Raw genomic sequence first — 12,436 nt, 5'->3', positions numbered from 1 at the left:
TGACCCGGCTCCTCCAACATTGAGGGCGGTATGGTGTGAGAAATCCCTCCTTTTGAGAGGTTGAAAGGAAAATGATTCTTCTGATATTAAGGGTTTTACACTGCTTGAACCATTACAGTTTATTTATTTATTTTTAAAGATTTTATTTATTTATTTATTTGACACACAGAGAGAGACACACACACAGCAAGAGAAGGAACAGAAACAGGGGGAGTTGGAGAGGGAGAAGCAGGCTTCCCGCCAAGCAGGGAGTCTGACACGGGGCTCGATCCCAGAACCCTGGGATCATGACCTGAGCCAAAGGAGATGCACAATGACTGAGCCATCCAGGTGCCCCCCCAATTCATAGTTTATTTAAGTAAACCCCAAATCCTCAATCAGAATGTATATTAAATTCACCTAATTTTATTTCAGTAGATTTTCTTAATAATAAAAATGATCAGTTGTGGGGGGTTGGGGAGGTAGGGCTAGGGTGGCTGGGTTATGGACATTGGGGAGGGTATGTGCTATGGTGAGTGTTGTGAAATGTGTAAACCTGATGATTCGCAGATCTGTACCCCTGGGGCAAATAATACATTATATGTTAATAAAAATAATTTAAAAAATTTTATGATTAAAAAATGATGGTGACGATCATATTTTTAATTTGGGGGAAGAGAATGAAAGTTTACAACCTAAATTATTTACTTTTATTTTTTCCAATTAAAAATTTAACAACGTTTAAGCCCATATAAAGTTTTACCTTAAATAATTTAATCGCTTCTGTCTGTAGAGCTTCAGAAGGTAGTGTTGTCAGCGGGGAAATGATTCCTTCTTTGCTGTGACACAGAGTAGGGTGTCTCCATATCTGAGAAGCTAAACACACAATAAAGTGTGAACAGAAAACAGAAGAATCACTTTTTTGGCCTCCCATTAATTAGCCCTCTAGAAATGAGCTCATTCAGGCCTAGCTCACAACCTTAATTCATACAGGTCACAAGAAGCCTTTGGCAATGTTATCTTACTTGTTTCCAGGCCAGTGGGATTTTCATGTTTCTGTTTTAAATAAACTAATCTAGGAGAGCACTATCACATTGCTGAAATGTGCTAAAGATTGGTGACCCAGGTAGGAGATGCCTCTGAGAAGGAGATGGTGAGAGACAGAGGAAGAGAAGCCAAAGTAGAGGGAGATAGAAAGGTAAAGAGAAACTTGAAGTCTTTCCTAAAAATCAACATTTGTTAAGTTCCTATGCTAGATACTACAAATATGATCTCTGTATTATGTATAGCATAGAATCTATATTCTCAATGGGGACACCTGAGCCATAAAAAATAATTTCAATGAACAGCAACAAATGCTATAAAAGAGTTAAGTGCACAGGGCATTGGGACATACTTTTAATGTTTATTAAGCACCTTTTATAAGCCAGAGGCTGATGTGGAGTGGGCTTGCTAGTGCGGGGAGTTCCTATGGTAGGTAGGATTTTATCAGGTTAGTGAGAAATGTGAAGGAAGGGGAAATTGCAGGCAGACGGAGTAATGTGAGTGAAGATAGAAAAATTACAGGACATGGCATATCAGGGACTGATGGAGTCTGGGACCACAGTGAGAAACCTGGCCCGTGACAAACAAAGCCAATGAACAGATGGGTACATTAAATAAGAACTCACAAAGTAAAAACTCAATTAGGCTAAGGGAGTTGGGTCCATTTCATAAACTATAAAGCCTTATATGTTATGAACTTACAAGGTTCTCCTTCAATATTTAGCAGTTTGCAAACGAGTTGTTCAAATTCTGATCCAACATTTACATTGTTACTTCCTGCTGCAACAGTCAGATGATAAAGCCAAGTGTCCTTAAAATCAAAACACATTAATAGAGATGTTAACCAAGATATAATTTTTGATGACTTAAAGAAAAAACAACTGTATAAACAGTAGAGAACTTTGACACTGAAAAAATTCTTTAGTTTTTAAATAATAACCCAAAGTCATCTAGTCAAACAGATCTGAAGCAAGCTCACTTGAATTATGCTCATAGTGCTTTTTCCCATTGTTCACATTTTTATTGTTTTCTATAGATATCTCCTAGAAAAGCATGATAAAATTAAGGAAGTTAATATGATGTTGAAAAACTAGGATAAATGCAACCAGTTCATATTCTTTTAAGAAACATAATAAAGTCCATCAAATTTAAAATCTGACTCTGAATACATACAAATAACACATTCAAAATACTTGGGAAATCCGGAAAATTTAAAGAAGAAAATAATACCCAGAAAGAACTTACCTCAACACAATAAAGGCCATATAAGAAAAGCCCACAGCTAATATACTCAATGGTGAAAAACTGAAAGCTTTTCCTTCAAGATGTGGAACAAAGCAAGGATGCCCTCTCTTGCTAGTCTATTCAATATAGCACTGGAAGTCCTAGCCAGAGCAATAAGGTAACAAAAACAAATAAAAGGCATCTGAATTGGGAAGGAAGAAGTAAAATGATCTCTCTTTGCAGATGACATGATTTTATACATAGAAAACCTTAAAGGTTCCAAAAAAATATTGTTAGAACTAATAAATGAATTCAGCAAAGCTGCAGGATACAAAATCAACATACATAAGTTAGTTGCATTTCTATACACTAATAATGAATTATCCAACAGGAAAATGAAAAAAATAATCCCATTTACAATGGCATCAAAAAGAATAAAATACTTAGGGATAAACCTAACAAACCAGCTGAAAGACTTGTATACCAAAAAACTATAAAATACTGATGAAATAAATTAAAACAGACACAAATAAATGGAAAGATATTTAGTATCCATGGATTGATAGAATTAGTATTATTAACAAATCCTCATTACCTAAAACACTGCCAGATTCAGTGCAATTCCTATAAAAATTCCAATGGAATTTTTAACAGAAATAGAAAAACCAATCCTAAGGAGCCACGAAAGATCCTGAATAGCCACAGCAATTTTGAGCAAGAACAACAAAGCTGGCAGCATCATATGTCTGATTCAAAATATATTACAAAGTTAAATAACCAAAACAGCTTGGTATGGCATGAAAACAAGCATATAGGCCAGTGGAACAGAACAGAGAGCCTGGAAAAAAACCCATGCATAGATGGTCAACTTATCTTTGGCAAGACTGCCAAGAATACATAATGGAGAAAGGATAGTCTCCTCGATAAACACTGTTGGAAAAACCGGATATCCGTATGCAAAACAATGAAATTGAACCCTTATTTTATACCACACACAAAAATCAACTCAAAGATGGAATAAAGACTTAAACATAAGACCTGAAACAACAAAAGTCCTAGAAGAAAACATAGGGACAAAGCTTTTGGACAATGACCTTGGTGATGACGGCTTAGATTTGATACTAGAAGCACAGGCAACAAAAGTAAAAACAGAAAAGTGTAATTATACTAAACTAAAAACTTGCACAGCAAAGGAAACAATCAATAAAATGAAAGGCAACTTATGAAATGGGAGAAAATATTTGAGAATCATTTATTTGATAAAGGGTTAATATCCAAAATATATAAGAAACTCCTACAACTCAATAGTAAAGAAAACAATTAGCCCAATTAAAAAATGAGCAAAGGAAAAAGAAATGGGCAAAGAAACTGAATAGACATTTCTCTAAAGAAGACATGCAGATGTCCCACAGATACCTGAAAAGGTGTTCAACATCACTAATCACCAAGGAAATACCAATCAAAACCATAGTAAGATATCACCTCACACTCAGTAGAATGGCATGTATCAGGGGCATCTGGCTCAGTCAGTAAAGAGCCTGCCTTCGGCTCAGGTCATGATCCCAGGGGCCCTTCATTGGGCTCCCTGCTCAGTGGGGAGTCTGCTTCTCCCCTGTTCCCCACCCCCCCGCTCTTGTGCACACACACACTCTCTCAAATAAATAAATAAAACCTTAAAAAAAGGGCTTTTATATTTAAAAAATGATAGCAAATGTTGGCAAGGATGTGGAGAAAAGGGAACACTTAGCCACTGCTAGTTGGAATGTAACTGATGCTGTCGCTGTGGAAAACATTATGGAGGCGCCACAAACACTAAAAATAGAACCACCCTATGTTCCTGCAATTGTACATCTGGGTACATATCCAGACAAATTGAAATCAGGATCACGAAGAGATATCTGCACTCACATGTTTACCTGCAGCATTAGTCACAATAGCCAAGAACTGAAAGCAGACTAAATGTCCACTGACAGATGAATGGCTAAAGTAAATGTGGTATATACATACAATGCAATATCACCATAAAAAAGAAAGAGTAATTTATAAAAGTTGTTTATATATATAAAAAAGAAAGAGTAATTTATAAAAGTTGTTTATATAAAAATATATAATATAGATTTAATAGATAATAAATATAATATTAATATATAAATATAATACATAAATTATATATTATATAAAAATATATAAATTATATGTTACCCAGATGTAATTATAAATTAATATATTATATATAAACATATATTAATATTATAATATTAAAATAATATATATTACATATATGTTTATATGTTAAAGATATAGTAGCCATCCATGAAATATTTTATTTTTTGTATTATCCTTTTGGTTCTGCTTGTGATTTTATTCGATACAGACAAGCATATCAGTTTTTTTTTTTTAAGGTTTTTTGTTTTTTTTTAATTCATTTGAGAGAGAGAGAGAACATGAGCTGGGTGGAAGGTCAGAGGGAGGGGGAGAAGCAGGCTCCTGCTGAACAGGGAGCCCAATATGGGGCTTGATCCCAGGACCCCGGGATCCTGACGTCAGTCAAAGGCAGATGCTTAACTGAGACACCCAGGCACCCCTCAATTTTTTGTAGTCGAATATATCACCCATTTCTACGTGATTTCTTACATTGTTTTTTCTTTTTAGAAAATGCCTTCTGGGGCACCTGGGTGGCTCAGTGAGTTAAGCCTCTGCCTTCGGCTCAGGTCATGATCTCAGGGTCCTGGGATTGAGCCCTGCATCGGGCTCTCTGCTCTGCGGAGAGCCTGCTTCCCTCTCTTTCTCTGCCTGCCTTTCTGACTACTTGTGATCTCTCCCTCTGTCAAATTAATAAATAAAATCTTTAAAAAAATGGAAAAAAGAAAGTGCCTTCTACTCAGAGATCAGATAAAGTTTCTTTGAAAAAATAATTTCATTTAACTCCTTACATTCATTTAGAACTATTTTACTATATGTGTGAGATGAAAAACTAATGTTTTCCTAAATAGCCCATTTCCTCAGTATATAATGAGCATAGCATACTATGTATTGAATAATCCATTACCTCCCTATTAATCTGTGATGCTTCTTTTATCACAAATTAGATATATTTATTTTAAATTATATTAACTTTTATATTGTTTACTTATTACACATACATATAATACATATAATGACTCATTTTTAATTATATCTAAACCAAAATTTTGTTGGAAATGAGTAAAAAATATAAGGGGGAGGCCTTGGAGTCACCTCAAAATAGTCTAAGAGATACAGGTTTTTTTAAATAAAGATTTTATTTATTAGAGAGAGAGATCACAAGTAGGCAGGGAGGAAGGCAGAGAACGAGGAGGAAGCAGGCTCCCCACTGAGAGAGAGCCTGATGCAGGGCTCGATCCCAGGACCCTGAGATCATGACCTGAGCTGAAGGGAGAGGCTTAACCCACTGAGCCACCCAGCCCCGAGATACACGTTTTGAACATAAGCTCCCTTTGTCTTCTGCCTTCATGTACTAATTTCAGCCTTGAGATCACTTCTGACGAGAAGATAGAAAAATGACATGTGAACAAAGCTACTTTCGAGGGACATGAAGAATCTCTGAAAATAGAGCTGAAGGTCTTTAACAAAGCTCTTTTCTTCCTGTCCCTAAAATTGATTTGATGATTATTACCAGTACTTAATGACACGAATGTACACCATTCAAAATCAACCAGTAAGTCCCTAGGTACCTTTTCATGTTTGGATCCAATCAGGAGGTAAGTTGGACCTTGGTCTTTTGGGTGGATCACAATGGTATAATGTGTAGATAACAGACTTCTCCCACTGGCTTCATAATCTTCATCTGAATCACAGGATCTATCAACCTCTTCAACTTTAGCCTCCCAGAGTTTGATCTGACCTAAAGGAAACTAAAGTGAATGTTAGTGATTATGAGGAAGGCACTTTTTAGATCTTTTCCCACTAAAATTTTTTATAGTCCCTTTCATGCTTACATTTATAAAGCATATCTTAGCATATCTTTCTTTTTAAATGAATGCCTAAAGGCAGTTGGGTTATCCACATCGTTACAAAAGAGTAGCCCCAACTAAAATGCCCAATTGTAATAGAAACGAAGAGTTCAACTACTAGCCAAGAAGTTACTTCTGTGCAGATTATTCCTTACACTAAAATGACCCATTACCTAGTCAAGTAATTACGTAATTCAGTCAAAATAATCATTTGATTTCCTCCTCCCTGCCCCCCACAGAATTCATTAGATTAAGGTACTGGATCAAAAGAACGCGTATAGACAAAGTCTCAATACAATTCATAGAGTGACGAGGCTAGGCAGCTGATACAAAGAAGTGTGATTAGCTATCACCCTAAATCCCAATGAGAAGTGTTTTGAGGGTATTTATTAACACATGTATCACAAGACAATGTCATGATTCTTCCATCTTGCTTTAAGAGTAAGAAAAACTTCCTACTTCCTAAAGCTGATTTATATTGAGTTTTACCTACTTTATTGTCAAAAGCAATCCAATCTGCTGTGTTGAATATTTAGCATATTTGTTTCAAAACTTTTGCTTTAATCAAGTACATTTATTCTAGGAAAATACATGGTCTGCTTCAAATTTACAGCTTCTAAAATATTTCATCAGGTTTGCAATTGCAGTCTGAAATGTTCGTTCTAACCTCAAGGATATTTGCCGTCACCTATTTGCATGCTCAGGTTCAGGGCTGAGTGCTTGGATTTTTTTCCCATCTACTCTCAGTCTCCAGGTGATCTCATCCAAGCTCATGGCTTTAGTACTGGCATATATCAGCTACTCTCACATTTGTAACTCCAGATTCACTTTCTCTATATAACTGTCTAATAGCATCTCAAACAACTTGCTCTGCCCAGTCTTTTCTATCTCAGTTGCTGGCCACCTAAGTTTTCTGTTTAGCCCCAAACCCTGGCATCAATACTGACCTCCTCACTAGTCCTCAAACACACCAGGCACACTCCTGCCTCAGGCCCTTTGCACTTGCTATTTCCTCTGCCTGGCAGGCTATTGCCTGAAATATCCACATGGCAGCTCTTTTACTTCCTTCAGACCTAATTAAAACGTCACCTTCTCGGTAAGGTTTTACCTGAATATCTTACCTAAGCTGAATTATTATCTGTCTAATAGCTGATTAATAGTAGAAATTAAATCATTTAATTAAATGTATTGTCTTGCATGGGAAACATGACTTTTCCCCCATTAAATTAATACCTATTTTCTCAGTAGTCACTATGTGCAAAGCACTCTTCTGGGTACTGAAAGAAGAAAATTTACTTCTGAAGGGAAAAAAGTGCAAAATTAACTTACCCACATGCTTTCAGAAAAAGAAAGGCAGGAAAACAAAAGCCAAATAAATAAATAATGAATAATATGTTTTACTTATTAAATAAATACAATTTTATTTATTGAATATAATTATATTTATAATAATACATAGGTAGCAAGCTTTTAAAAATGGGATAAAGAAAACTAATTCTATGGTGATAATATATGACAATACTATCCTGATTAGGCATATCCAATTATATGAAAATCAAGAGCCCACACACCCCAGCATTTAAAGATGATTATTCATTTTACCAAAGGATTTGCTACTTCACTATTCCAAAAAACAGTAAATAGACCCTGTATTTTTACATATTTTGACTGAATAAAAAAGGACACTGATTCAGATAAAAACAAATTGTTTCTGAAATATCTATTACATGAGATGAAGTAGGTCTATCCAGATTCACGTGCATCCTCAATACCTTCCAGTGGTTAGTTATAATGGATTTCTACTTATCCATCTACATCCTTCTGACTTGTTCCTTCTGTGACCAATGTTACCCATTTTTATTACATTATTATTATTAGTGAGAATATTTAAGTTCTACTCTCTTAGCAAATTTTAAATAATGTCCTCTTTATGAAACATACACTTATTATAGGAAATACAGAAAGGTATAAGAGAAGGAAAAAATCACTTATAAATTCTTCCATTACAGATAATTATTCAACATTTTGATATAGTTCTCTTTTAAGATTTTATTTTTAAGTAAGCTCTACACCCAGTGTGGGGCCTGAACTCACAACCCCAAGATCAAGAGTCACACGCTCCACCGACTGAGCCAGCCAGGCACCCCTTTCTTTATGGTTCTTTCCGATTTTTTTGCTATGCTTTTTTTTTTTTTTTTTTTTTTTTAACACGGATAGGCCGGCATGAGAATTAGAAATTCTCCATCCCAACCATCTTCTTCTAAAATCTCCTGGTAATTGCAGACAAGAATTTGGGAATTTTGTTAGAATCCCCTTCTCTCCCAGGGTTCTCAGAGCCTGCCTTTGAGAAAACCTACACAAGGTACAGAAGGTAAGGGTGAAGGGGAAGCTGTAACTCTCTCGAGACACTTGTAGTCTGATGCATGGGTTGATGGGAGCATCACAGAGCTTTCTGCTAAGCTTTTGAGGACTAGCTGCCTCTGTGCTTTGGACTCAGATATCCAGCGGCAGCTTCCTTGGCCTCTGTTCCCTCAACCTTTCTAAAGATTATAGAACTTTTCTAAAAGTGATGGATGTTCCTAATTCTATATTAGAACTGCCAGACCTGGGATACATAGAGTGTCTTCTGTTTTCTTGACTAAAATTAGTTGGGATTATACTGAACGCACGATTTTGTACTGGGCTTATCCATGTTGCATTTTTATGTTAGTATCGTCCCACATGACCTCAGAGGTATCGTTTTTCATAGCCGACTGTGTTAATTTCCATCCCATGAGCAATACTAATAATGGTATGCATCTTAAATACATACTGGTCAGAACTGACCGTGCCATCTGAAAATGGAACAGAGAAATAATAACAGACTGACATGACCTACATGGTCACCGGACGAAGAAGCCTGATCTCATTAACACAATAATCAGTCACAGACCATTCTGTGGAGCTGGCATCATTTTGTGCAAGTACTTTTGGCCCATGTTGGTACAATTTTTAGTTTCAGGAATCCAAAGGTGATGCAGAGTACCCATAATGATAACTGGGCATACATTTCACCTTTGAAAGCTATTCCACGTTTTGCCTCTGAGAGTGAAGAAAACTCAAGTTCTTTTTGGGAGGGAATTCATTTAAAGATGAATATAAAGATACAAATGGGTAGAAGATGAATAGATCAGTGGATAGATAAGTGGTATCAAGGGATTTGAGGGCCTGGGATAGGGCTGGATTCTTTCCCTCCCCAGACTTTCCTTTCCTATCTTGCTGTCCCCTTCCTTCAACCTTACCTAGTCTGTTAGAACCTGGGAAAATAAGAGAAATTGACAGCTGGGAGTGGGGAAGACTTCTCTTTTAAGACCAAGATGCATTTCTTAAAAATTGCTAAGACTTCTAATTAAGAATCAAGACCTCTGTAGGTATGTGATTACCTCAGTAATAAATTTAATGCAAGACTGCAACTTTATCAAAAATTCTAAAGTTTTAGCTAGTAGTGGAAGCATGAAAGAGAACACTGAGCTAAAACCAACATTAGCTTATTAAAAATACATACATACCTTATCTTCTTGACTACGAAAATAATACAATGTTTTTCCTATAAGTGTACACCAGACTCTCTTGGAATAGCCATGCTTTACCTGAAATCACATTTCAAAGAATTACAAATGTAGCTCAGAACTTGGACATGTTTAAGTATAGCATATGCACTCTGCCAGAAACTCTATATGTATCCAGTTTGTTCAAGGTTAAGTGATATTCCAAGTAGACTGTGCAAATGAGGTTTAAGATTGACCTGTTCTAGCAGTACCAGGGCATGTCTAGCTTTGGTGTTCACCACTTAACGCTTAAAAAATGTTTGCTGTATGTCAAGGACTATGCCTAGGCCTGAGAATTCAGAGACAGATAAAACAAAATGCGTATTTTATAAGTAAGTGTATTTCATAGTTACTGTATTTCCTAGGTTTTCAGTAACCTTGTGGCTCTCTGGGTTAACCCCTAATAATGTTAGAGAAGATTAAAATCTACAAAATCTAGTGCTTTCCCCTATGTTAAAGATTCACTCATTAAAAACATTTGGTGCCTCCTCTAGAAGGATTCATACACAACAAGAAAATAATATTAATATAATAACTATAGGGGCGCCTGGGTGGCTCAGTGGGTTAAGGCACTGCCTTCAGCTCAGGTCATGATCTCAGGGTCCTGGCATCGAGTCCAGCATCGGGCTCTTTGCTCAGCAGGGGGCCCGTTTCCCCCTCTCTCTCTGCCTGCCTCTCTGCCTACTTATGATCTCTCTCTGTCAAATAAACAAATAAAATATTTAAAAATATATATATAATAACTATATACTGAATACTGCCTATATGTCAGGAACTATGTTAAGTGAGGGGGACAGAATTTGAATCTAGCTCTTGATTTTGAATGGTTAGAGACTACTCTAGGGCCTGGGAATAGGCATATGAACAAGACACAGGCTCTTTAAAGAAGGAGATCACAACCTTGCAAGGTAGACAATGAAACCAACAGTATGCTATATATCATCATTAAGACCACAAAATGTAGGAAGCCTGGGTGGCTCAGTTGGTTAAGCAGCTGCCTTTGGCTTAGATCATGATTCCAGGGTCCTGGGATCAAGTCCTGCATCAGGCTCCTTGTTCAGTCTGCTTCCGCCTCTGCCTGCTCTGCCTGCCATTGCCCCTGCTTGTGTGCTCTCTCAATCTGATAAATAAATAAATAAAATCTTTTAAAGCAACACAAAATATTTACATTTATATCTGTTTCATGTGGAGGACATTTACTTAAAATTTTTACTGACTATTGTAGGTTTTTCATCATTTGGTGGCTTTATGAAAGATCCTTACTGTGAGTTCCTCCCTGGCCCAGTCCTGCCTAGGTACCGACATTGAAGATCTTTGCCGGAGAGACCCAGCTACACTGTGAAGCCTAGAAAAACACCAAGAACTCCATTCTCGCCAGTGGGCAAGATTTCCAATAAGCCCTAGCGCTCCAGACCTAGAATGTGGCCTGTCTGGTTGCACCTGCCCTAGATTCCTCCTTCCCTGGCAGCCCTGCCAAGCCTTGAAGCCAGCGCCTCTGCTGCAACAGAATGGGCTTCAATCTGGAGAGGTCTACCTTCTAGAAACCAAGACACTGGCCAGTAAAACTAAAGCCCGACATGCTGTTGTCACACTTGCCCATGGTGATAAGTATTAAGGAGAAAACTAATGCAGAAGAGAGGGAGGAAGGGCTTGGGGAGAGGGGGGGAGGAGGTGTGTTTCACAGTTTAAAAGAAGGGGCTCAGGAAGGCTTCCCTGGTATCAAGGCAGGTCCTGAAGGAGGTAGATGAGCCAGGCAGTCATCTGAGGGAAGAACACTCTGGACAAAACAGGTAAATGGGAAGGCCCGGGGATGGTGTATCTGAGACTGAGCAGTGCGGGGATAGGAGAGAGGTCACTGGGGAAGGGACATGAGGGGCGAGGGTAGGAGGTATATATGTTTTGCAGGGCCCTTGGGATGACTTACACTGAAATGGCCTGTTCTGATAGTAGTACACTGAGAAGAAAAATAACTGCTGCAACAGATTTTATGGGAGGCAAGTCACTGTAGTAGAAAAGGCCTGGGTTTTGAAGTCAAAGGACACAACATTTAAATTCCAGTTCTGCCTCATGCTAGAGTCCTCAGGTGACTGACTTAACCTTTCAGCCTTTTTCCCCCCCCCAAAATATTTTATTTATTTATTCATTCATTCATTCATTCATTTGACAGGGAGAGATCACAAGTAGGCAGAGAGGCAGGCAGAGAGAGAGAGGGAAGCAGGCTCTCCGCTGAGCAGAGTCAGATGTGGGGCTCGATCCCAGGACCCTGAGCTCATGACCCGAGCCGAAGACAGAGTCTTAACCTACTCAACCACCCAGGCGCCCCAGCCTTTTTGTCCATAATGTGTAATTATTGTGTATCTTATTGGACTGATGTGATGACCAAGGGAGAACATGTAAATAAAGGAAAATAGTAGTTACTCAATAAATGCTTCCTTCTTCACTATGAATAAGGAGAGATAAAACACATGTCATTTAAACCCACACATGCAGCCAGGCTTTGGGCTTTCAAAACTGCAGTTTAAGCAAATACCACCATCTAAGTAGGATGGATTTAAAATCCTGCTTGAGCAAAAAAAAAAAAAAAAAAAAAAAAAAAACATGTTTCATTTG

At 37.5% G+C, this 12,436-nt stretch overlaps 1 protein-coding gene across 5 annotated transcripts in view; it reads right to left on the bottom strand.

Moving 5' to 3' along the window:
• Positions 1-12,436, bottom strand: part of PLEKHH2 (pleckstrin homology, MyTH4 and FERM domain containing H2) — a 120,645-nt gene that overhangs the window by 35,507 nt on the left and 72,702 nt on the right. For 3 of the 5 annotated variants that reach the window (XR_014315941.1, XM_082746743.1, XM_082746745.1), the window contains 4 exons: positions 9,788-9,868; positions 5,961-6,140; positions 1,726-1,834; positions 743-855 (listed from right to left, as the gene is read on the bottom strand). Coding sequence is in view for 4 of the 5 variants with exons in the window: in XM_082746743.1 (XP_082602869.1) it covers positions 743-855; positions 1,726-1,834; positions 5,961-6,140; positions 9,788-9,868 (483 nt within the window). In the remaining variant the exon portion in view is untranslated. The remainder of the gene's footprint in view (positions 1-742; positions 856-1,725; positions 1,835-5,960; positions 6,141-9,787; positions 9,869-12,436) is intronic. The other 2 variants (XM_082746744.1, XM_082746746.1) reach the window with 2 other exon arrangements.

This window comes from Mustela nivalis, assembly GCF_964662115.1.
Source record: "Mustela nivalis genome assembly, chromosome: 8".
In the NCBI taxonomy this organism is placed as follows: Eukaryota; Metazoa; Chordata; class Mammalia; order Carnivora; family Mustelidae; genus Mustela; species Mustela nivalis.
The sequence above is the reverse complement of the archived record's forward strand: the minus strand, read 5'-3'. Positions and strand labels throughout refer to the sequence as shown.